The sequence below is a fragment of the Sabethes cyaneus genome, chromosome 2 (assembly GCF_943734655.1).
Source record: "Sabethes cyaneus chromosome 2, idSabCyanKW18_F2, whole genome shotgun sequence".
Taxonomy (NCBI): Eukaryota; Metazoa; Arthropoda; class Insecta; order Diptera; family Culicidae; genus Sabethes; species Sabethes cyaneus.
The window spans coordinates 14,583,618-14,611,232 of NC_071354.1; the positions used below are offsets into that span (position 1 = coordinate 14,583,618).

Sequence of the window (27,615 nt, forward strand, 5' to 3'; positions counted from 1 at the left end):
TACTACCCATCCCTGCCAGCCCCCCACTCTTCGATTGGCGATGCTTCGATAGACTAATTGTCAAAGCGGACTCCGAGAGCTGATCGATGTGGCAGCGGCGGCGGCGGCGGCGCTCGATTGACAACGCCGGGGGTGGTAATTTGTTTTCAGTGGAAGCAATCGGAACTAATTGATCCTAATGTGCTTGGGTGTTTAAGGTAGAAAAAAGAAACGGTTTTTCCGCGGGTGATTTACGCTGACTAGCAGCGGTGACTGCCGCCGCGGCTGTTGCTCTGCTCGGGCTGTGGTGGGTGTCGTAATAGCCAGCTCTGACCGATAGTAACCCTGAACCGGGAGGACGTCCCTTTCACTCGAGCGCGCGGGATTGTGCGATGATTTTCGAAATTGACCAATTCCGTGCAAATTGTGTCGAAGAACAACCAACTTTGACTTAGGGGTTTCCTTCTCTACTAAAGCTTTGTGCTGGAAACTATCAAATTTAAAGTATTGAAGCAGGAAATTGTTTGGGTAATCGAGTTTTTCGGAACAGCAAAACTCAGGAACAGCAAAAAACATTATGAAAATTTTCTCTCTAAAAGCATATGAATTGACAATCAAGGAAAAATATCATTTTTTTATAATGATAGTCCTTCCAACAGACAACGGAAAAGGTAATGAAAAATAGGTGTTTATAGTATCTCCAGGGCGAGACAAGACCCAAGGGGGCCGCAGCCCTAGCGCAGATACTAGTAACACCTATGTTTCATTACTTTCTTTTCATTACTTGTCTGCTGGAAAGGCTACCATTAATAAGTTAACACAAAACCATATTGTTGATCTAAGAAAAAATACTTGATCAATTTTCCATGAGGTAGAACGTAATTTTCTCTAAAATTTTGCTTCGTCGTGCAAAACTTAGTGATTTTTTTCAGATGACATTTAAACGGTACAATAATGTTATTAAAAAGGAGTCAACATAATGCTAAAAATATTAGAAAAATGATTTATAAATTATAAAAAAATGACTCCGAATAAAGAGACACAATCTTTGGGATTTTTCACCCCAAAGGCAAAGAATAAAAAGAAATTACCGATTTAGAAGTGGAAAATGATTAAAAAGTGACATAAATATGATACAAAATACTATACAGCAATACACTCAAGTCACTTTTTAGGCGAAGGATACGTTTCGCGTAAATCCGAAATTCGCGTAAAAAACCGCATAAATACCGAAATTCGCATAAAAAACCGCGTAAATTCCGAAATTTGCGTAAAATAGTCGCGTAAAAAGTAACTCCAGTAACTACTAATAAGGCTATTGGAAATCAGATCTAAAGTTTTTATCTCCGCCTCCCCGCCGCTTGGAGGTTGGCTTGAAAAAAGCGGGGTAAAAAAAATAATTTGTAGGATATGAGTCAAATTTAAAATAAAATCAATTGTCTGTGGGCTTTACAGCTTGAAAATTTGAAAAATGAATGTACGAGTTGAGTGAACACTTCTAGCACTGGAAATTCAAAGAGCGGAATTTTCGAAAAACGACCAAAAAATATTCTTCCGTTTTGGTCTCTTTTTTGAGTAGATTTCTGCATGGAAAATAATAACGTATATGTTAAAAGCAAGAAAAGATTTGGGTTTCACGTTTAAACTTTAAGTAAAAATGCCTAAAATCCATATAATCCACATACTGACAAAAATTACTAAAAGGATTTGACTAATGAAAATAAAACGACAGTTTTATACTAATACCAAATAAATTCAAAAGCATCCTAAAATTATGTAAAACTACTTCAGACATAGAAATAATATAAAAATGGCACAGACAGCAAACAGGTATAAAAAATACAAAACTAATTTACAGATAAAAAATTAAAAATAGTTAGTTAGTTCGAAAAATAGTTAGTGAAACAGATAGTTAGACCATTGCAAATCATTTTAAAAGTTTTTGTCAACCCCCCCCCCCCCCCCCTTGGAAATTGGCTTGAAAAATTTAATTCATATCCTGCAAATTATTTTTTGCCCCCTGGGGCAAATTTTTTTTATAAAATCAATTGTCTGTGGGCTCTACAGCCTGAAAAACTTGAAAAATGAATATACGAGTCAAGTTAACGCTTCTAGCATGAAATAGAAATGGAAATTCAGCGGAATTTCCGAAAATTGCCCAAAAAAATTATCGTTCGTTTTTGTCTTTTTTCGTAGATTTTTGAATGGAAATTAATAACGTATATATTAGATTAGATTAGAATAGATTTGGTTTTCACGTTTGAACTTAAAATAAAAATGTCTAAAATCTATATTTTTGCTCGATTAAAAAATTCTCTTTGTTTTTTTTCACCCCCCCCCCCCCCCTGCAGTGGCCCAAAACCGGAGGGACAAAAACTTTTTTAAATATTTGTAATGGCTTTAGAAAAATAGGAATAAACAGTGTTGAAAAATTCATAGCAGCAAAAAACTCAATGAGATTTCAAACACATGAAATTTCAACCTTGATCACAAGTGCGAAACTCGCATATGAATTTCTCTCGCTTTTATACGCAATGTCTCTATTGCTATGCGATGTGAGAATCTACCGTCAGAGAAAACATCAGCAACGAAGAATGCAACACACATTCATGAATTAAGATGGCACACATATTGGCGGAATTTACATTTTTTTTCGCGGGAATCGACATTTTCTTAACTAAAAAATAACAAGCCTAATAAGAATTAGATAAACATGTAATTCAAATGTTCGTTTTAGTTAAACTTTGCGATTTATTTAGAGATTTATTCCCTCACGCTCACTCACAGCTACGTATCGCACGAGAGAATGCCTATGCTATTCAACAAGGAATTTGTATGTATATGTGCATAGCTCCGGGTAGCAGTTGAAGCAAAGCAGAATGTGATCGAGTGAGAAGAAATTTGTGTAAGTTTTGTGCTTCTTGCTATGAAAACAGAAAAACTCACATGTGATTTTTTTTCTGCATAGGATCGAGCTGACATGATTCACAGTTGATTTTGATTTTTGAAGAGTTTTGAGATGTTGAGTTTTTACCATCACTGGGAATAAGAAACAAAAATGATACCAAAATAACACAAAAATAATACAAGAGGTACAAAAAATGGCTCAAAAATACTTAAAAAGAAGAAACAAAATGAAATAAAAATCTATATAAAATCACCTAAAAGACCCCAAAAATGACGATAAAGTGGCCATAAAATAACACAAAAATGGCAGTAAATCGAAAATTATAAATTGGTGTAAACACTGGCGTAGAAGTGATACAAGAACGATGCCAAAATAATACAAATCTGATACGTATGACAAACAGATACAGAAAGGATACAAAAATGATTCACAAATGACGCGAGCAGCACCATTCTAGCACCTTGAGTTGCATAAACTTATTTATGACTAGAATTAGTCATATATCGGTTGCCACTTTGTATCGGTAATTATTTTGTAACAACTGTGTTAGTAGGGGATATAAAAATTACTCTAAAATGGCACAAAAATAACGAATTCGAAAATTCGTATTTGAAAACTGCGCAAATTCCGAAAATTGCGTTAAAAACCGCGTTGATTCCGAAATTCGCCCAAAAACGCGTAAATATATTTACGGGGACTGTCGTCGTGGTTGGGCCACGTTTTGGAATTCGCCCATAACTTTCGTTTCAAAAGCAATTTTGGAAATCTAAATATATCGTTGCAAAGATCTAAGAATAATGTATATTTCCGGAAAGTTTTGAACTGATTGCTTGAAAAATAAAAAAGTTATAGGCATTTACGTGAAAACAAAAGATGTTGTCATAGTCGGGCCATGTTGTACAGGTTGGGCCACCGCAGAAAATCTAAGACATACGTACACTGAAGTCGCTTTTCACACGACTATTTGTACGCGAATTTCGAAATTTACGCGATTTTCGGAATTCGGAATTTTTTCGCGAATTTCGGAATTTACGCGGTTTTGATTTACGCGGAACGTATCCTTCGCGTAAAAAGCGACTTGAGTGTATTGAAATTCTATATAGAGACATGAAAAGAATGAATTCCGTAAACAACGGCTCATATAGGTAAAAATACCTTATTTTTAATTGCATTTTTGCGAAATTTTGCGGTCTTGTAAAATCAATATTGCTACAATCGCCTTTTCTGAAGTGTACAACTACAATGAAAAAAACAACAAAAACCTAGGTTTTTATCGTATTAATTTTGCTTTATTTCATCACATTTTACGTGACTGACATTCTCTAATGATTATTGCGCTTCTGCGCTTAAAATTATGGTGGCCCAACCATGACTACTCAAGTGGCCCGACCTTTACAAATAGCACGTTTCTTGTATTTCCCCCTAGCCTTCCCAAACACCGTACTGGAGGGGATTTTTCTATAGTCTTCGTGTGCAGCACAACACACTTTATACATTTTCAAAATTTATCTCGATAATTGCATTTCATGAATCATTTCTTGAAGAAAAGTTCATTACGCCTAGAAAACTTTTTTTGTAAGATTTAGTCCCTAAATTCAGTACGGGTGTTTTGAATACACGATTGAAACCCCAATATTGTGAAAAATTAGCTATCACCGTAAGAAGTTTTACAATGGTTGTTGTATCATAGATATCATGAGTTACTAAAACTGTAAAATCGTGATGGCCCGACGTTAACGACAGTACCCTACCACAACCACGCCCAAGCAGCAATGTGAGTTTTATTGTACTCCTATGGCGGTTTTTATGACCAATTTCGGTCATATTTTATACAGAATTTTTCAATATCTTTTCAACAGTAGCACACATTTTATCCCGATAGTATTCAAACAGATTAGTTTTATATAAAAACCTAATAGAATATAACAGTTTTTGATTTTAATATTAATATGATGAACAGAAAGTAAAATCGTAGGCCTACGTTAAGCCCACGCTCGTAATCGTAATTCTCTTAAAAGAGTAAATGTATTGCTGCCATTCTCCGATCGAATTCCTCACATAAGGTGAAATGTAAATGCAAAAAACGGTTGTCAGTCGGACGTCTTCCGACACAAGCAATTTTTTTAATGCGTTAGACGTGACGTCGTCCGACAAATTCCTACTAGAAATCTATCTTTGGTTCCCTTGCGCAGGAGTATAAAAATAAGTCTTTGGAGTATTTTTTTCAATTTTTAGCAGTCGTATCATCTCCTAGAATAAATCAATAACCCATCAAGAAAAGTTTGGGATTTACTTTGCATAACAATCCCATTTATATAGGAAACTCCACAGAAAATGGGATTGATTTTAGCGAATTTTTTCGGTTGTTATTTTCAGCTCTGTAAATATGACTTTATGGTTTTATTTTTTGGCAACGTGCTTAGTTTCAGATATAATATTCAAACCAACAAAATATAGGCAAACTTTCATTGCCTTTTCAACAATTTCAATTTTCCCGGTTACCACAAGTTTTTTATCCATTGATATCATCTACCGTTATGAAAGACAATCTGAAAAAAGTTTACATTATGAAAATTCAAATTTTGACTAACAGCCAACATTCATATAAAGTTTCCTTCAATTCGGCGAAGATTGTCCGAACAATGGATTGGGCGGTTGGGTTCGAAATTGCTTAAATTAAACTCCTTCAAATTGTTTCACTGGTGATGGACTTTTTATTGTTGAAAAACCTACCAAATCCGCAAACAAAAATAACAAAACAAAAGCTCCTTTGATGCTTTATCATTATAATTAAAAAAAAAGCTCAGATCAGTCTCCGGTTGGGAAGTTATCGTCGGCCATCCATGGCTCTCAGTGTTCTCTGTTTAACCATTCTATAGACCGACCTTCTTCTAGAGGGCACCGTTTTTCATCAAAACCCGATATCGATCTATCGGAGTTCGGTGGTAACGACGATGCAGCAACCGTGAAGTCCATTCGGCGGCCTGCTTATAGGTTAGGTTCGATCGGAGGTGCGCTTTTTGTGCCTACAGCAAGCAAGCAAGCAAGCAAGCAGCCAGGCAAGGCAGATCGGTCATCACATCTTTCTTGGCGCTCAAGAGGATAATGTATGCCACATTCACCACCACTTCGTATCGCGTCCGACGTCGACGACGACGAGCGACGATAACGACAACGGCGAGGTCGGACCAGGGCTGAAGAAAGAAAGACCCCCGAAGCCATCAGTGTCAGTCTTCCTGTCTATCGTGCTGTCGGTCCACAGATAAATAGACGAAAGATTTAGAGGGAACTGCCGGAGCGCTGCGGTTGATACAGTAGAAGATTACCAATATAAGAAATCCGGTTATCTATTGTCTTCCGAAGCAACCGGGTCGGGTCGATCGTGACTCCCAAGCAAGCCTCGGCAGGCTCCTCTCGCTCGCCGTCGGAATCCATTCGAGATAGGCGAAATGGACGGTGTGCACACACAGCAGTGCCGACTAAACGAATCGTTTCCTTCTAGCATAAAATCAACAGGCGATGGTAATTTCTATCAAAAACACTCAGCCTCCGTTGTTGATCGAAGCCGCTTTTTTATTTCTTTCTCTTCTCGCCAGTAGTGGATGATTACGGCGATGACGATGGAAAACGAGGAAGTTTTATGAATTTCGCTCAAAAACGGAGCACAACGAAACGTCTTGATTGAACTGTGGGCCCAAATTGGCGATGGCGGAAATTGATGGTATACTTTCATTCTGAAATAGATTGTTGTTTTTGCTGAATGCTATCGATTGGAGGGAATCCATTCATTCTCGAAACTCCACTCCAACGTTGCAACGTTGTGGGGTTGAATTGTGAGATCCAGGCTTTGTGTTTGGTAGAACTAAACCAGTGTGCGCGTCTGGCGGTGGACCTACTATGCAGTGTAGCTTGGGTTGATTCAAATATTAAAATTAGCAGTGCTTAGAAAGGCAGGAAACAAATCAACGGTGCGTGGGTACCGCTCATATAGCCAGAGTGCAATAGAAAATTTACGCTCGTTGGCAGTGAAATTCGGTGCTGCGACGACTAGGCTAGGGTAGCCGAGTAATAAGCAACTCTTTGTCTGCGGGTGCGCACTTTGAATGGGAGTCAGTTTGTAAATGATAGTTTTTAGGGAGGGATTCAAATTACCCCAGTTTCCCGCCGGTAATGATGTGTTTCTTGTTCATCCAGGCGGCTAGTATACCGCCCGAACAGTTGGGTAATTAGAGTGCCGGCGTTTTCTTCGGCCCGTGAAGGCAATTTCAATTTGAAGCGTTTCAGAAAACGTATGAAATGGTTTTTAGGAAACTGTTCCAAATGAGTGGATCTAGCCGATTTAGTTGGAAAACAACGACCGACGGTGGGATTAATGGAATTAGTCTTGCAGAAAAAAAATCGACGCAAACCACTTTCATCGATAATCTCTGGCATTTCAATCGTTCACATTCGATAAAACACAGCGAGAAAAAATGCAGATCGTGATAATTGTCATTCTGTGTTTTCTATAGAACCGGACACCACCAGTTCATTATGGGAGTGATGCTTTTTTTTTGTTTTTACTCTCGGCAGCCGCCACACGAACCCTTAACGAACAGAGAAGAATAATCCGTGTTCATTTATCCATCAATTGATTGGACGGACAGTCAGATGCACCCAACCGCCGTATGTCCTTCGTTCGTCAGTAGGACACGGTGCCATCAGGGGAAAAAAAGCACGAGCAATGTATTATTAATATTTTCCAACAGACCAGACCGCAAGCGACAAACAGTCCGCTCCATGAACGGGGATGGATCGGTCCATCGCCGGGCAACTGTATCCATCATCATTCATGCAGACACGGTTTCCTTCGTTCACATTTTCATGGCTCGGGCAGAATTAATTACCACACCATCAGCTGCAGCAAAGCTCATCACGGTGCAGCAGTACGATGCGAGAGCGAAAAAAAACAACAAAACAAAAAAAAAGAAACGAAACAAAAAGTGGTGCACATGCAAACGGAATAAAAAGCGAGTAATTTCGAACGACGGGACCCTCGTGGTGTTGCAGCCAGGACAGGCCAGGCCAGGCCAGCCCGGATTGAGTAAGCCATTAACTAAAGAGAGTATGCAGCAGCAGGTTCCTACCGGGGTGTAAATTGGTTCTTTGCCGACATTAAAATCAATACTGTGAATATTTGTTGTGCGTCTTTTGTTTGTTCAGTATGGTTTATTGTTTATTGGTTTTTTTTTTTGCACGCAGATGAATTCACCTGGGACAAAGGATGGCTAACAACTTTAAACATTATGCTCTGCTCGTGATTCATGATTCTGCAACTAAAAATTGTTTACTTTTTTTCGTTACAGATTTGGGAACAATTACGGAGTTTGACGAATTTTGGCACTCTCGAAAATCGAACATTGTTAGGTAAGCATTTGAAAAAATCTGTAGGATTTTTGCGATACTCTGTTGTAATATAGTCTAGCGTTTGATAACGGAACATTAATATAGGTTTTAGGTCTTTTTTCTCACGATGGACCTGCCTCGAATGATACTGGCCAGATCATACATACGACAATAATTGCGCCATAGAATCATTGGTTAATGCTTGGAAAATATTGAATCGAAAAACATACCATGGTTTTTCCAGAACATTTCTTTAAAAATTTGGTTGTATTGCAAAATAGAAAATAACCATTAGTCTCCTTTTTCTTAAAAATAGGAGGAGGCGCCTGGTTCACTACAATTAAGATGGAGGCTTCTTGTTTATCACTTGGCTGCAGTGCAGCGTTGAAGTAAACAACAAAATGAATATTATTGCAAATTTCCTACTGATAAAGTGTCACAGCTTACTGCTGCAATCGTGACAAACAAGGCGCGTCCATCGATGCCAAAAAAAGGGAACGCATGGTTAATTTTGCAATCACTACCAATCAAAACTAATCACTATCTAATATTTTTGTATGTATCTCAGAGTCTAGTGGACCGATTTGGCTGAAAAATTTTTTTTCAGCGTGTATAAATTAATTATCTAAATAGTTACGCAGCGGTTTTTTGATATCTCAATTTGTCAATTTTTTATGAGCTCTTAATTGGCGATTTTTGATGAAAAAACCTTTCTTTTGGAAAAATTGCCGCTATTTTGGTAATTTTTCGAATTTTCATAAACCGCTACGTAACAATTTAGGTATTGACTTAAAGCTTCAAAATCATCCTTGAAAATTTGTCTCACTGTTAATCAATAGGTAGGAAGAGTGACACAACGAGTATGGCATACTCTACACCTATTTGAAATCAATTTAAATCATATTCTAGGGTAATAAACAATAATTTAAAAGACGTACTGTTTATTGTGTCTGTAAAGCATACATTATTGTCGGGTATGATTGAAAATTCCGATTATTTTCACATAGTGTAGGGCAGGGTATAAGTGCGATGTTTCAAGTTATCATCAATTTTCGTGAGATACAAAGAAGGACAACAACAAACTATATTTTATAGTGATGCAGTAACTCAATGCCTTCACATGCAACTATAAATCATCTGGAATAATAGTGTTATGCAAAATAAATTCTTCATTCTTCTGATCAAGTACTGATTCGCACTTTTACCCCACTAGCGGGGCAAAAGTGCGAAGCTCGAATCCATGAAATTAGCACAACAGTAGCTAACAAAACTATACTGTCTTCAATCTGCGGTATGTTTCAGTAAGGAATATTTTCAAGTTGGCCCTTTTCTATTTTGCGCGGGTGTATTGCAGCTTCCGTCAGATCAAAGCTTTTCCAAACGTTTGTATTTTGTTTCATCAGCGGAAAAACATTGTTTTCCTCCGTCCAACATCTGTAGAGCACACAGTTTTCTGCAGATCTTCCATTTCTAGAATCTGTAAAATAGTGCCTAAAGCTGTATATAATTAGCTATTCATTCCTCGTCCATGAATCGCACTTTTGCCCCGTCCGTGAATCGCACTTTTACCCCGCTAGGAGCTTGACGGGATTTGACTAAATTATGGAAAAGCGAAATATATTTTTTAAATTTTTTTCACCGTATTTTCAAAACAGATATAGAAGTCATGTAAAACGCTGCTACAAATTTTCAACAAGTAATATCCTCCTGTTGATATCGTATTTGCCGTATAACGAAAAATTATATCAAAATCGCCCTAAAATAACATTTGCACAGAACTCAACATAACTCAGCGACTATGCTTCGTAAGCAACCAAAGTTTACGTTGGATTCAAGCTGTCAAAGCAGTCACCCATCTATGCCAATATAGTTAATTTATTCGGAATCTGCACCGATAAATCATTGAATCGCACTTTTACCCCTCCTTACTCTATGCATTTATCTATACCTATAAAAATGGATTTCTGTCTGTCCGTACGTTCCTTATAGAATCGAAAACTATTGAATCGATTGGCGTGAAAATTTGCATGTAGGGGCTTTTGGGGCCGGGGTAGGTTCTTATGATGGTAAGAGACCCCTCCCCCCACTAAGAGGAGAGACTCCCATACAAATCTATACCTATAAAAAAGGATTTCTGTCTGTCTTCCCGTATGTTCCTTATAGGATCGAAAACTACTGAACCGATCGGCGTGAAAATTTGCATGTAGGGGTTTTTGGGGCCGAGGTAGGTTCTTATAATGGTTAAAGACCTCTTCCCCTACTAAGAGGGGGGCTCCCATACAAATGAAATACAAATTTCTGTCTTCTGTCTGTATGTTTCTTATAGAATCGAAAACTACTGAACCGATCGGCGTGAAAATTTGCATGTAGGGATTTTTGGGGCCGAGGAAGGTTCTTATAATGGTTAGAGACCTCTCCCCCACTAAGAGGGACTCTCATACAAATGAAGTTATGGGCTCGCATAACTCGAGAACTAACCAAGCAAATGGAACAACATTTGACATGTGAAGGTTTTTGGAGGCAAGAATTTTTTCTATGGTGAATTAGGACCCCTCCCCCACTTTAGCAGGGGGGCTCCTATACAAATTAAATACATATTTTCGCATAACTTAAGCACTAATCAATCAAATGGAACCAAATTTGGCATGTGGGGGTTTTTGGAGGCAAGAATTTTTTCTATGATGAATTAGAACTACTTCCCTTTTTAGGAGGGAGGGCTCCCATACAAATGAAATACAAATTTTCTTATAACTCTAGAACTCTAGAACTAATCAAGCAAATGAAACCAAATTTGGCATGTGGGTGTTTTGAGAGGCAAATTTTTTTTGTATGGTGCATTGAGACCCCTCCCCTTTTTAGGAGGGGAATTATGATCCCTCGCGAAATGACATTTCGCGAAACTCTATATTCCGCGTTATGGTCAACCGAGAAGTGGTTTTCCGCAAAATGGTATTCGGCGAAATGTTATATAATCATGGCGAATATTTAAATGCTATCCGCTTTATTTTATCAGGCTAAGCAATGGGGGGGAGTTGTTTTCTACTTGACTGTGAGGGAAATTTGTATATTAAACCACCCATGAACTGAATATGAATATGAATAATGAATATATGGTACTACCACCTGCCTTAGCAGAACATCCGTTCATAGCAATGAGCCTATCATGTCAAAAAGAGTTGAACATATTCAACGATTGGTCATGCTTCCCAACTCTTGTATGAAGGGCCAAAAGGGAATTGGTCGATAAGCAACATCACTTACACGTACCAGGGATTTAGAGAATCTCCTTCCAAGATCTAAGTCACCTGAGTCAATCGTTGAATAAACCGTCTTAATGCAGAATGACTCCAGCAGGTGGGGAGAAGAGCCCGCTCATTATCTACGATGTGTTGTTAATCGGGCCAAGATTAACCCTAGAAAGTTGACTGTTTCACTCTCCCTAGGCCCACCGCTTCAAACAAGTGCTCTGATGGTCCCTCCCTCTTCCCGATTCTAGTTTATTTATGAAATGTGGTATATATGGGTAAAAATAGAACAATCTCACCAGCAGTCCTTCGAATGGAATAGAGTTGCGTCCTTTTAGTTTCCATAGGTGCTTCTAATAATTAATTTAATTTTTCTTTTGGTATCCAATATCCATGTGCAGTATTAACACTCGTATTGGCCAAAGATTTCACTATAAAGCAGTAAATGCTTCATAAGCTAAAACGAAAAAAATAATTAAAATAACTTATATTATGCTTACCAGATCGTGTGGCTCCACCGTCTGCCCAAAACCTCGATTATGAGAACAGGCAGCCGGGAACCACACAATATCGTACCTCCTAGCTTGGCTACTCAATAGAGCATTACCGGGTATGGCCACGTGGAGGCGCTAGGTAGGGGCTTGGGATAGCTAGAGCTATATTGGACGCTCCTCATTTGCCTTCCCCATTTCATACCCTATATTAAACCACCCATGAACTGCTCAGAAACTTGAATGTGATCCGAAATTCACGATTTATGTACAACACAGTTTAATTTGTGGCAATACGAAGTTTGTCGGGTCAGCTAGTACTCATGTAAAGGACAAATCTTGGACATCCAACTTTTAACTTATACTTCAGAATTCATTTACAGTCTATCCCTATGGATTGATTTGCAATTGAACACAACAAAAAAAAATTAAAAAAAATGGAGTATCAGCCACGTGTCTGTGTCTCACCGTTGCCATTAGAAATGTTTCATGAAAAATAGTGAACCAGCAGAGTTAACAAACAATTCGACTGTCTTTTTTTTCAAATATTAACTCTTACAACTATGTGCTGCCATGCAGTAATTTAAATTTAAATTTATTTTGACCCCCCCAAAACTCATTGTTGTTGAAAAATATATCAAAAAAATCAATAAATTTTTCTCAAACTACATTATGCGATGTAGGTTCACAAACTTCACTTTCCATGAAAATATCATCGATCTTGAACGTTTTATGACGTAGCTATTCCTGTTGACTCACTGTTCCTGTTGTCTCACTGTTAACTACTCTCCCCTATACAGTTAATAAAAAGAGTAAACACTCGGGGCGTGGTGGTTAAACACACGAAGACTTCCCGGAGCGACAGTCGGGAACACACGGCATGTTTCTATCGCACTGATCGAGCAGATTCCGGTCTATTTTCTCGGAGGTAGAAACAAAGAGCATTCATAAAAAAAATAGTATCGTCGGAAGACGAGTGTGCGGTGCTAATTTAGAAGGATAGAATTATATGGAGAATAAAACAAAACTAAGTATTAGGCTACCTAATACAACGAACGGCAGTAGTTCACTGAGTAAAACATTCGGATACCAACCGAAAGAGCGTGGGTGCGAGCCCCACCTGCCATTGCACAATCCAATATATTTCTGATCTATATCGAAATTTTCCAGTTCATCCAATTAATCATTCTTCGCATCATACTCTTCCTCCTTTTCCAGAAAAAGATTAAGGTAGTTTTTTCGGAAATTTGGGAATTTTTCCGTAGTTTTTTTTTTTCATGCAAACGAGATACTTACGCAACCACTGGCAGCGTCGTTTTAGGGTAGCGAAGTTTGAAGGGCGTTCATCGATAAAGAACAATTGAAAGTGTGCGAGTGACCGATATTACAGCTTGTGTCGGAATCCATAGTTCCTTTTGAGGTTTTGTAAATGCTAAGAATTCAGTCAATACCGCCTAATGTTGTCTATCAGTAGCGGAGATTCTACGATTGAAGCAGAAGCGTACGATTTCTTCGCGATGCATTTCGTTGAACTTAAACAATCATCTAATGCAGATGCTGAACTTGCCGCTTCAAATGTTCCACAGGTTTCGGTAGATAAAGATACCTTCAAAATTTCGCCATTTGCAATGATTGTTGTAGCTTCAAAGAAGAAAACAAATTTTTAGGCTCCTGAACCACATGGCATACTGTTTGTTTTTTGTTGCTATCCTAGTGCACTTGTTGAACTATTCGTCTTCATTCTCAACCAGCCATTTGAACAAGAAAAATTTCCTTCGTGTTGGAAATTTTCATACAAGTTTCTCGTTCGCTTTCATGGTGATCGTTGTGACGTGAAAAACTATCACGGACTAACTAGGCTTTCTGTCGCTTCAATAGTTGTTCGAGATCATCGGTAGTGACCGGATTCTACGAGCCACGAAGTTTCATATGTCGTCTGACCGGCATGGTTTCATTCCCAGTAAATCTGTGACAACGAATTTGTTAAACTTCACTATCACCTGTTTGCCATTTGAATTGAAATTTGATTTAAAAGCGGCTTTCGACAAAATTGACCATAAACTCCGCATTATTCCGTGAACTGTCTTGAATGGCAGACTGCTGGTGTGCTTGCAAGAACGCTACATGTTCAGGTCCAGTTATCAACTCCTCCAGCGTTTCACAGGGGAGCAATTCGAGACCACTTTTGTTTGTCATCAGAGTGAATTTCAAAAATTGAAGGCGTCTGAAGGCGTTGATTTTGTTCCCTCATTAGACAAGCATTGAGAACGCTACAGTAATCGGAGACGTAAGGTCTACTTTTGTTCTTAAATTAATAATTGGGGTTTTATTTTCTAAATCTAGTGAATTCAGCACAAAAGAAAATACAATGCCAAAAAACAAATCACTCACAAAGTAGGTACCATCCTACCATAAATATTTCAATTTTGCTTGTAATTTCTGAATGCTTTCTAGTGTTCTAAATCATAGCATCGTCAAAAGTTTCGTCAAACTTTAACTAAAGCATAACTTTAGCGGCTTGCTCTTTTTGCTAGTTTGCTTTCGAGAGTTAAGTTCAATATTCGATCAAAAGAAGTGCCATAACATTTCGTTCATTTAAGATACGGTCCGGCATGCAGAAAGAATATAACTTGAGAAATAACTGCTGAAAGTTTGTTAGTTGCTGCCGGAGGCAGGCAGCCTGCCTGCAAGTTGTCCTGCGTTGAAAACATCGAGCAAATATTGTTTGATGAACTTTTGCGGGCAATTGCATTTGATGACTGGTGAAACTGAAAAAAAAACTGATTCGTTCCTGTACGGAAGACTTGAAAGGTTTCTTCCAAAGCGGTAACTGTTTTAGAATAAGATTGGGTATTACACTTCTACATTGCGGCAAATTTCTTTTGTTACTGGCAAAAAACCTTATTGATTTTGAGTTGAAAGTACGTTTTGACTCAATAAGGATAATTTGACACACAGAAGGCAGCAAATTGCAGCCACAGCGCATGAAATTCCCAGCATATTTTCCACGGCATGAGAGCTAGCGCTTCATGCTCCCATACATATGCAGTAGCTAGGAAATCCGGGAAGTCGCGGCGGCAGCACATTCGAACCTAATCGAATCGATCATGTTACAATTCGATGGACTGATTGGCAACCAGCTGGAAATTATGCAAATAGCTTCGGATATTCCGGCAGAACTCCCACCATATTCTGCATGGTGCAACTTCATGAACATCCCCGGAAAGTGTGTCCGGGTAGGGAGGAAGGAACGGCACAGCCGTTCAGTGGGGATCAAATTTAATTAGTGCTGTCGGAGAAATGCACCAGAGAATGCGCCGCAGCAGTCTGGCCAGGCCGCACCCGCCCCCGTTCGTCAAAAATGCTACATACGTGGCATATTTTAAGTAATCTACACACTGTGGCATTTCTGTGGCGGGAATTTTTCACTGCACTGAGGGAAATAAAACCGATCTCAAGTCTTTCTCTAATTCTTCGGAAAATGTTCGATCAATCCAAGGCTCGCTCACACAGGGTGGTTGCACGAAGTGTGCCCCAACCAACGAGCGCAGCAACAACACCTGTAACATGATGAAACCGATGGGCCGAAATTGATGAATAATAATTAAATTGATGATTTTAATAGCTGAGGTTTCGCTGGTTTGAAATTTAATTCGCTGCTGCTACAGGTTCGGCGGCGATGTTTCCGTTTCGCGCCTCGCCGGCCGTTGTATCACGTTTAGTTTCGAGTTGATGATGACAGTGAAGATAGGGGGTTGGCCAGAGAGGAGTTGCTGTTGCCATCGTCACCCTTGTACCACCACCCCCCACCTGTGCCGATGTTATGTCGTCCATCAACAGTTTGTACCGTTGTATGTGCATGCACATGTGCGAAACAGTGGATAGATGTTTGAGTGGTAATATGATAATATACTTTCCCGGTAATTGTCCGGCTGCTGAGAAAATACAGAAGGATATCAGCGAAAATAGTGAAATAAGGCCCAACCTAAATGAAAGGTGGATAGCATTAATTTCGGATAGCTTTTTTTTACTGCTACAGGTTTTGTCCGGTTAGGGTGAACATTCGAACCTACACCTTAGTAGCTGTGCTGTCATAACAATCGCTGATGGTCGTATAGCGAAGGCTTGATTAGTAATGAGACGAAAATGAACCCGCATGTTTGTAAATATTGCCTTTCTCTGAAGCCCTAGAAACCGTAATTAGCCTTAGCAGTATCGAATGCTTTATCGCCGTACGGTTGGCTGGATGGTAATAAACGATGTTTTGACGCTGTTTGTCGATTCATGTTCATTGTGTGAATTCAGCCTCAGTCATTATACTGGCTTGATTAGGTTGAGTTTCTAGCGGTTGGATGAATGACCAACCGATCCATTATCAGTGGCAGTGGAGGTTTTAAATTCGCTATCTAATTCCAATTTTAATGCACCCATTGGTGTGAACATTGTTAAAAATAACTTGAGAAAAAAGCTCAACAAACCAATCTTCGAAATTAGGTATTCGACCATCACGAAAATTTATTACCTATCAGACGAGAAAAAAAAAGTTGTTTTTATATTCGCTACCTTCCACCGATCGTACAGCTTGCTGTTATAATGTGATAAGATAGTGAATGGCTTCGAGTTATTGCAGTTCCAGACTTACATTACAAGTCTATCAGCTCTATTTATTGATAAAATGCCAATGTTCCACACTTGACGCTGCCGCGCGCGGATCGACAAATCATTTACCTTCTTTTATGACAGCCTCGCGATCGACAAATGTCATAAAGGAGGAGTTCAAATTAGAAATGATACAACTCGTTTTGCAACACACAAGCTTTATGGTTCGAACTTATAGGCTGTCACGGTACGTACTGCTGCGTCTCTCATCTATCGAGACTGATCGCATATAGCATAGCAATTTGAATTTGATTGCGCCAATTATTTGCCAACAACATCGCATACTTATGGGCAAAAAAAAACATAAATCTACAATCATGTAGATTTTATTTCGTAAATTGATGTTATTTCGCGATAATAAGAATCGGACATAAAAATCGAACGTTCAATACAAGTAGCTGCTAGCAACGAATTGGGTTATCCCACAAAAGATCCGTACGGAAAGCTCCCTTCGATCATCGAGAAAAAGCATTTTGCAGCGAACATTGGCTCGTCAGGTATGTTGTTAACCTTCACTGGTGGTTATTAACTCATTTCAATTAACATTCCCTCATCGTGGCGATTTTTTTCCTGCTTAACTATCAAGCGCACCCAGTGTGTTCAGGAAGCTTGCAAACCCAGAAGAAGTTACCTGCCCAAAGCATCCAGCAAATCAAACAACATTGAGCTTTATAACTCTTAAAGATATTGAGAAAAAAACTATCGAAGCCTTTAAATAGAATTATTTAATCGCGTTTCGTCATTCATTTAATTGTTTTATGGATTGATTGGCAAATATTTTGTTAGACACCGGTTCAGGTGTGCGGAAAGATTTGTTCAGAAATTATCCGAAGCACCTTAATCATCTGCTATTATGAGCTAAGTCCTGACATGGGGTTGTATTCCATTCCATGGCAACCGCAAAACAGATGGTCAGTGTAAATTATACCCCCGTCGTACGTGATGTCCGATTCCGGTAACCTGATCCGGGGCAAGCAACCCGGGAAGCCGTACCGGAGAGCAGCAATTTTACGAGTGGGTAGGTGTTGATTAGGTCCCTCATTTGGGCATCGAAAAGAGTCATAAAATCGCAGGTAATTGTGCACTCGTCGTTGATCCGTCATCACCAGCGGAGATTACCTGCGGGGCGAGGTCTAGCCTCTACATACAATGCCTCTGTGGAACGGTGGAACCGAAAATAGAGAAAGAAAGAACACATAGCGCCGAGAGAGGGTTATAAAAGGCCAGACAATGCATCATTCAGCGTGTCCGTCGACCTCAACAACCGAGCCGGGTGAGGATGCTTTTAGTTTTAGACAACAGCTATTAAAAGCTCGAAAGTGACCGTAAAGATAATGTTTGACAGGTGCCAAGTCGACCTTTCCTGTGGTGAGTATACACGCCGGAATGTAGGAAAATGTTACTCATCGACGTTAAAGATGAACCGGTTAAACACTTCAATGTTTAAGAATAAATTAACAAAAAACAAATTATTACCATAAGTATATTTGAACTCCAACTATGACTCAAACAATGCTCAACTCCGCTCGATCGATCGGCTGATCGAGCTGATTCATGCAAAGAATGCACGACCACAGGAATTCGTCTGAGCTCTTCTTAGCCATTTAATCCTTTCGCTATAGAGGCAAATATTTGAAAAGCGCGACGGATGCGATAATAACAATTGGTTGACAATCCGATTGCACACTTGGTTTCCACACCGTTCGGTCGGTTGGTTAATAGCAAACCGTAACTAAGTCAATTAGGCCACAGTTTCAAGGGGTGTACTGGAAGCCGTAGCGATCTGGTAAAGCACCTTTAAAACCTTCATCAACCCAGCATCATTCTAGCTCTCCAGCATACATATTAAGACAATATCGTAGTTCTAAACTGCCACATACAGGTCCTTCACCGGCACTGCACTGCACTGGTTCTGCTTCTGCTTCGTCTTCCATTATATCAGAAACCAATTATATTTTTATGTTCGCTGCATCTTTCAGTTGTGTACCCCTATTATGCATAGCATCGCAATTTGGAATCGTAAAACATTTTTACATAACAAGCTTCCCCCCATCGATAACCATTCGATCATCTCTAGAGTTTATAGATACACTAGAATTACACAGAAAAAAAAGAAACATATTTCATCTTTCTAACGGTGAACAAAAAATCTTTGTTAAATCCCTGCACTGGCAGTTATTCAGCGCAAAATGCAAATGAGAAAATTCATTTCAACAACAGTAATCAAACCGAACCGAAGCATTCGTTGGTCATGGAAAAAAAAACACGAACACTTTAATCGTTCACTTTAGTTTGCATTCTTCGGCGATAGGATTGCCGTTTGCGAAATTGCATAATATTTGACACGAGCTTTCAAGTTATACAAATTGAAGAAAACACCTTAGAGAGACTATTAAAACTGAATAACAAAGGAAAAATTGTAGAGGAAATATTTTTTTAATATGTATTAAAACAATGAAAATGCCTCACAATTAAAAAGAATAGCCCGATGAAGGACCGTTAGGCTGTGTACTTCGCAATTCTTATTTATCTGGCGCTTTGACTTTCAATTTCAAGGTTTTCAAATACGAATTTCACTAGCGGGGTTATTTTCCTTAATCCTTTCTCTGTAACTTAGGGTCAATTTGACCCCAAAATTTAAATGGCCAAATCTTAGCATAAAATTGACGTATTTTCGAATTTGGAGAGGTTTCAGAAAGATAATTTAAACCTCTTAACGATACCACTCATACCACTTCATACCACTTAGAATTTTACTTCCTTCTACAAATATATTCGCAAACACGAGATACATATTCAAAATTATGCGTGACATTTTACAGAATTTGTTCACTAGCCTGCGTTATTGCTCCCGAAAAAGTTGAACAAATAACGGGTGGCAACTAAAATTTTGTAATTTTTTTCGTGGCCCTTATGCTCATCAACAAACGAGCTCAGAGAGAAATGAGAATATGTCTGTGCTACCTCTCTCTCTCTCCTGTTTTGTTAATATTTTTGTTTTGTTTATGCTTGCCCAGTTTTGTTAAAAATGGCGTCGAAACAAGAAGCTTTTCGGGATCGCGTTTTGCATTTCTACGAACTGCAACAGAAATCTTGGCAAAAAGTATACGGTACAACATTTAAAAAGCAAATATGTTGCGGTTTCGACTGTTTACCATATTCTAAGATGCTCAACAACTATTCGCAAGCAAGGTAGTGGAAGACCAGCCAAAATTATAGATGCAGAAGGATATCGTTCTCTTTCTCGTTTCTTCAACAACAAGCTCTCTGGTTTGGCTATCAATTAAGATGCACCAGACGAATGTTTGAAGAAAATTTTGATCCCGTTTCTACCGCAGCAATGCATTTTTTCTTAACGGTTAGCTAAAGGGTGTCCCACATCAAATTGCATGACGGAAGAAACGCTGTAGAAAATTACTCATTGGGTATTTTCTCTTGAAAGTTTGGATAGAAGTAGTTTAGAGTGTATTGTTTACACTTTATTTTTATCGCGGTCAGTTTTTCGTCAGTCAAACAGGACAAAATGCCGTCACTCGAAAAGCAACGAAAAAGTAATTTTTCGAAAACAGACACTGAGGAAGCCTGCAAGTCGTAGGCGAAATACGTATCTGTCGTGAATAAAATATACATAGTAGAATAAAATTGCATAAGTTGTCTTCTTTTTTAATTTTTAATTTTAATCAGCCAAAACGTATTTCAACCATCAAGGTGCTTTTCTAAGCAGTCCTGAATTTTACTAATGTATTGAAGACTTGTACCAAATTATCACTGTTATAAGCTTGCCCCAAGATGACGAATCTACTATAAAATGGTATGTAAGATATTCAGTACTTAACTTATAGAAATGCTTTAATGAGTGCTCAAAGTAACGAGGTGGCGATTCTCTTCAGCAGCCGAAAAAATGTAAGTTTTTTGGCAACAATCATCAGTTCACCATATTTCTTATCCAAAATATTATAAATTCAAGATGATGTTTTTATCAAAAGGTTCTGAAAATAGAAACAAGAGACTGCAATTGAGGCTCATTTATTTTAAACTGATTAAAATAGGCGACCCCTAATTTGGTTCGGTTTAAATCGCTTCTTTACCCTACTGACTGGCTTTGCAGAACATTTGATAATGTCAAAAAATGGAATGCAAAATTAATGACAGAAGGTTCAAACAGTCTTAGTCTTAGTTGATTTTGATGTACGATGCTGGTCTTAACAAGCTAGTCGTCGTATGTTCGAATCTCGGCTAGGCGGGGCTGCTAGAGTCAGTAGGATTGTTACACTATTATAGCCGGCTGTGAAGAATGTCGATAAAGAAGGGTCAAGTCTTAGAAAAGACGTTTTAGCCCAAGGTTTTTTTTTGGTTCAAACAGTCCATCAGTGGTCGGTTCGTCCACAGGTTCAACCTGTTCATAGGACAGGTAAAAACAATTCAACCAGTTGAAATTAATGTTGCCACTCGCTCATGATTTAGCTTGTACCGACGCACACGCAGCAGCAATTTTATTTAGACTGTACCGTGGACCCCTGTTCGTTTGACCGTTTTAATCTCAACACTTTTTAATTTGAACCCCGCTGGTTTGCACGACGTGCAAATTAAAAATGTTTCAAATGTCATTCTCAATATGACATCATTTGCTTATACAGACAATGTACATAAACACGATTTGTTTGTACTAATCTAGCGTGTTTAATCGGTTTCACGTATTCAGCGTATAGAAATAGAAAGAGCGGTGAGAGAGAGCATATAGAAAGAGAGAGATCGGTGAGAGAGGGAGATCTAACCACAGTGCCAGTAGTGGATCGAACCCAATGTGATATATACAGGTGTGGCAATGTTGGTTGAGTGGTGTTAGTGCAATGAAGAAATTTCATGATGGTGTGGGTGGAATCGTACACGGACCAATCACGATTAAGCGTGACGTCAAATTTCGAAAACAAACCCCATTGTCCGATGGCGTTAGTTTTTGTAGTTTGACGTCGTTTTCTGATTTTTCGCTACTAATACCATTAAATGTTTTCTTCTTCCATACCTTCTTAAACCTCATTGGATCGAACCCATCAAAATCAGGCGTTTCTGTCAGAGTGTATATGGGTAATTTTACAAATATGATCTTTGATGATCTTTATTGATAAAATATTACCTATCTTTACTAGAACATTAAGATAACGTTTGTACATCCCCTTATAAGGGTGACACAAATTTTATTTATTTTTATAGGTATATTTCAATCAGATATTTTGCAAACCTTAAAAAACTAAATGAACTATTTACAGTAAAAAATTGACTTCGATCAGTTTTCATGGCTAAGTGCCTTTTTTTTAAAATAAAAATGGCCAAAATTGCCAAAATAGTTTTTGTCTCAATTTTCCAGAATTCGTGTTTTTGAGAGATGAGAACTTCCGTACGCATGGTCCAAATTATGTAACGTTTGTTGGTTGAGCTAAAATGTCAAGAAATCTGTCGGGGAGGAGGCGAAGGCCTCCTAAAGATGGTCTTACCCAATGGATAATTGTAAATCAAATTTTATAGTGGCATTACTAATATTTTTGCTGCATTCAAGCTATTTGAATCAGTGAGTGGGTAATTTTAATCTTGCTAGAACATTTTTACCGACCACCGAGGATTTATGCCCGGTTGATCCAAGTGGGCCCTCCCATTTAGCTCCTGGACCGCTATTGAGTCAATAGGATCTTTACACTAGCCCCGTTCCTGTACTCTAATAACCGGTTGCGAAGTCTGTCGATAAAGCAGGCCCAAGTTCTTAACAACGTTTATTACCATGGCTTTTCTTTTCGATCCACGTAAGCACGAACCATATGGATTTCACGTCTACCTGTTTATCGTACATGGAACAAAAAGCACAAATTGACGTAAACTATACTGATCTGAAATCACCGTTTGCTCGTATAGACTATAAAGTACTGCTGCAGAAAATCTTGCGACTCGACGCATCTCGGAATTTCACGTAATGCATCAGTTCTTACTTGTGAGACAGCGTTCTACACATTCAGCATGATTTCTGGTTTACCGACTTCTCGGGAGCTCCTCAAGGCAACAACATGGGACCTTTCTTGTTTTTGTTGTTTTACAACGATACGCACATGGCAAGAAAGATAGTTTTCTTTGAGAAATGGCAAGGTTTATATTAATAACACAAGTTTACACAAAAATTGCACAGAATTACTACTATTGCTAGAATTACTAGGCACTGTTTATTTTTGATTTTCGTCTACTGAATTCAGGAAAAATAATAGAAATAATAGAAGCCAAAAACAGTTGCAAAACTGATTTTTCTGTATTTGGAAGCAACCAAAAAATATTACGGAAGTAATCTATACACTCAAGTCGCTTTTCGAGCGAAGGATACATTCCGCGTAAATCAAAATTGCGAAACATCAGAAATTCGCGTAAAGTCCAAAATTCGCTTCTGAATTCTGAAAACCTCGTGAATTCCAAAACTACGCGTAAATAAAGATTCGTAAATTTCGAAAATCATGTGAAAACCGCGTATATTCCAAAATTCTCACGAAAAACCGCGTAAATTCGGAAATTCGCGAAAAAAAAACAAACCGCCTAAAAATCCCGTGAAAAGCGACTTTAGTGTACCTAAAAAATTAAATTCTGTCTGTCTGTCTGTATGTTCCTTATTGACTCGGGGACAGCGTAACGGCGTTTGTATGCAGGGATCTTTGGGGCCGAGAAAGGTTCCTATGATGGTTCGAGACCCCTCTGGAAGGAGGCGGAAAGGTCCCATATAAATGAAACAGAAATTTCTGCAGAACTCGAGAACTAATCAAGCAAATGGAATCAAATTTGGCATTTGAGGGTTTTCGGAGGTAGGACCCCTCTTCCTTCTAGGAGGTGAAATATAAAACACCGAAAAGAAGACAGACCTGCAAGTGGTTGGGAAACAACAGAAGGATGGAGTTGACAGAGGGTAGAGACATTCAAATGAAGAAAAAGGGTTTGGCTTCTTGCATTATGAAAAATTTCATTATAACAGACGTACAAGTGACTGAGAGGCAAAAGCCCCGAGTAAGATCGGGCAATCAGCTAGTCTGAAATAAAAAAATGAACTTTTCAAAATTTTAAGCCGTTCATGTTACCTTAAAGGTGTGAGGAGCGAAAAAACAACAGTTTTTTTTTTATATTTTTCTATTAGAAATTCTGTTTTGATAATGCAATGGGGACGTATGATGTTTTTCTCTGACTTTGGTTATTTGTCATCATAAACTGAGTACCAGGTTATTATCTCTATTACTTCGGAAGCTCTTTATTAGTTCGTTACAGCAATCACTGGATCAAAAAGCCTTTCCAAATTTTGAGAAACCCTCACAAATGTCTACTTTTACTATTCTCGAACCAATAGCGATAAGCAAAAATCGAATGGTTTTAACGATTCGACTCTCTCTGGATCGAACGATTTTTATATCTTCATTTTTTTATATCAAATATAAAAAACCAACCTTCTGGCATCGATTCCGAACGAATTTCCCCCAGCAAATGTTTATTTCGAATTGGTAAAGCAGCACACTACGGTGATTATTTTCCCATCGGCGGCGGCGGCGGCGTTCACCCAAGAGATGGGTATCCTTTTGACCCTGAACCGATGCGATGGTGGAAAATAACAATTTTCCACGGGGTTGGACATAACCTCGGCTCCAGTGAGCGACGACGGTTCGATGGTTTCCCATTAGGATAGCTCACTGAAATGCCAGTGACAGAAACGGTTTTGTGTGATGAACGATTCAATTCAGGTTATTTAGAATACACAAAAAAGGCAGTTGAAAAGCTAACTTTTTTTTCGGAGATTATTAATTTTGTCACCAGAAAGTCGCTTTTCACCGCCCGTTCCACGAAACCGTGTGCAGCGGTCTATGTGGCTCGGCTACATTTCCATCTGTATACAGATCGGCATTCTTTTCATTCTCTAGTCGTGTTTATTAATTTTTCTTTTTTTTCGCTCTCTTTATTTCAGAACACCGATAGTCGTCTAGCTGTGCAAAGGATACTGTTGTGCCCATTCTGTGTTGTGAGCAGTCGGAGAGCAGAGAGCGCAGAACTCCTCTGGAAGCACAAAAGGACACACAGTGTACGGTGCTGTGCCGTGAGTGTGAGGAGGTGGTAATGATATTTGCCTTCCACATCCTCTGGCCGTATCGTGTAGGTCGCTTTGCTCAGAGCTCAGAGCTGGAGTCAGTCGCCTTCAAGAAGACACTGGAGTAGCATCGAACCGGTTGACGTCGAGTGTGTGCGAAGATAGATAGATAGACAGACGGACGAACGATCGATCAATTGGGCTCGAGGAGTAAAAAATCGGGTCACGCGTGTCAACTCAAGGGGGATTATCTCACTTATATACGTGTTTTTTTGTGTATGTGCTTGTGCTTCCCCCCAGCAGCCCCGTTTCTCAGAAGCACTATCCCGAGTGAGCTGACATAATCGAATCGGAATCAAAATCGGTCCCGTTTGTAGTGCCAGTGCCAACGAAGCGAAAATTCGGAGAACGGTCCCGTTTCGGAATAGTACGGCGTATTGGTGTTCTCTAGTTTTTCACTGTGGGTCTTGGAAAAAGAACAACACCAGCACAGCAGGACGGGCAAGAAGAAGTGAATAATTAAATATTCCGCCTGTGTGCATCCAGCAACCGAAAGAAGAGAGTGCGCTCGGTGTGTGTTTCTTTCATGTTCCGTTTCTGCTGGACGCGCGGGAGGAAAGCGGCGTGGAATGAGTAAGCTTCTATCGGGTTCCCGGTGTTTCTAGTCCTCCTCCTCTTCCACCTCCTGCTTTGGGTTTGCCACAGCACAAGCGAAAGCAGCAGCAGCAGCAGCGAAACGCAACGTTCCGACCTTCCGAGAGTCGATTTGCTTTGCTTGGTTCGGTTCGGTATATCATTAGGACAGCCGCGGCTCAGCCTGACCCGGCTCGGTGTGTTCAGTGTTTTGAGGATCTGGAATTATTGTACGGTCGGGATCTAGGGTTTTAGTGTATGTGTGTATGAGTGTTTGTATATTCAAGAGGAACGAAGAGAAAAGAGCCCAGAATTGGAAGACGGAAAAGGGCAGCTCGGAGAAGTGTTCTTAGAGGTGTGCAGATGCTAGAAGAAGAAACAGACATGTGATAAATATATGAGCATAGCGGTGTTCAACTAAAGTCCCGAAGGCCTCGGCTTGCCAGGAATATAAGCGACGAGGTTGTTGGGCGTAAGAAAACGAGGAAGAAGTTTCAAGTGTTGTGTTTTAACGCTGACGAAACACGAAAGGAAGAAGCGGCTAAAATGACGAAACTCCTCAACGAAACTCGAAGAAGATGTACTTAGACAGTGTTTCGGGGCGGTTTTGCTCTAGTTTAGGATAATTTTCATCATTTTGGGGGTGAAAATCGATAATCCTGTGCTGGTTGTTGGTTGGGTGCGAGTATACGAGGGAATTTTCGAAAGAGTGAAGTGTGTGAACCGTAAATCCTCTTGAACGGGGTGGCAAAGTGCGATAGGTGTGCCACCACCACACCACCATCACCACCAGCAGCACAAAACCAGTGTTCACGATGCTTGCCGAAGGAACAATGCACAAGAAATATAAGATCTCCTTACCGCTGAGCTGCAACATCAGCAGAGTCAGCAGTAGGAGTGCACTAATCGAACGAAAACAAGAAGATAATTGCGACAGCAGCAGCCTTAGTAGTAGGATCAGTGATATCAGCAGCTGTGTCCGGCTGCCGGACCCCGATTGCTCCTGCGGCCGCTCGTTACCGGTGCTGCCTGACGGAGACTCCGATAGCAACATGAGCAACAGCAGCAGCAGCAACAGCAGCTGTAGTAGTAGCTGCTCTAGTACTAGTTCCCGCAATTCCGGTCGACGGAGACAGTGCCGACCGCCGGACACTGTGAAGAAGGTACGGGTGAGAACCGGTGCCACCAATGCCACCTGCAGCTTCGAACCTAGCCGATCCCGAAGGCCTCGACCGGCCTACACTAGCAGTTTCATCATCACGCGTCGATACTCCTCCTTAGCGATAGTGTTAATTAGTACCGTTCTATTGTTGTGCCACTGTGGACCATCAGCATTCCTCCTTAGCCCCGGTTGGGCCGTCCTGCTCGATGCCAACGGAGAAAGCACCGGACCGGCCGGGGCTCCGGTGCAGGCCTTCGGCGACGGGTTCGGAAATTTCAACTTGGAACGAAGCATAGCGGCCGTCTTCAGCCGGGTCGCGTACGGCTCGACGACGACAACGAAGCGCAGCATACCGGACAACGTGTACGTGCCGAGTCTGACGACCGTGTCGACGCCACTGCTAACGACGTTTAGGTGAGTGCGAGCGAGTACGGGGTCTCTAGAATTGCCCTCTTTTTTATGTCTGTTTGTTTGTTTGCCTGTGCTGACTCTTGCGTTCCGACCGATTGCGGCGGAACATGAGCGCACTTTAATCAGCTAGTCGATGTTCATGGAGTTCCAATAACCCCCACCCTGTCCCCCATCCCCTTCCGGCGCTCACCCACTACGATTGTGGCATCTCGCGGAGCGAAGCGATTCGTGCGATGGGCACAGGACACCGGAGGCAGTAGAGTGCTAAGCATAAAAATTTTACGATTTATAGCAACGATAGACTTTCCATCCCTACACCGTCGTCGTCGTCGCCGTCGTCCCGACACGACCGACGTCCGCTCGGACAAAATGGGAAATTCGATTAAAGGTTAAATATTGATGCCATGTTTTACGGCAATCAATGCCGTTACATCGTTATAAACTACAATTGAAATGCTATTGTTGGTGTGCTTTTCTTGGGAAACGTATCATCTGCGCGGCAGTAGTTTATTGTATAAATTCAATTTTCTTCTGATTTCCGTTCCCCGTTGCGTGTGACAGCTTCATCACTGCCAGTGTTGCGTTTATTTCATAATTTATTGAACATGTATCGCGGCGAAGCCCTCAGGAGAACATCGATAACGAGAACA

At 39.9% G+C, this 27,615-nt stretch overlaps 1 protein-coding gene across 3 annotated transcripts in view; it reads left to right on the forward strand.

Annotated features, from left to right (window-relative positions):
• The window catches only part of LOC128733462 (uncharacterized), a 255,703-nt gene that overhangs the window by 192,687 nt on the left and 35,401 nt on the right, over positions 1 to 27,615 (forward strand). For all 3 annotated transcript variants that reach the window (XM_053827061.1, XM_053827062.1, XM_053827063.1), the window contains 2 exons: positions 8,233 to 8,293; positions 24,640 to 26,968. In XM_053827061.1, coding sequence (XP_053683036.1) covers positions 26,208 to 26,968 — 761 coding nt within the window. In that variant the 5' untranslated portion in view covers positions 8,233 to 8,293; positions 24,640 to 26,207. The remainder of the gene's footprint in view (positions 1 to 8,232; positions 8,294 to 24,639; positions 26,969 to 27,615) is intronic.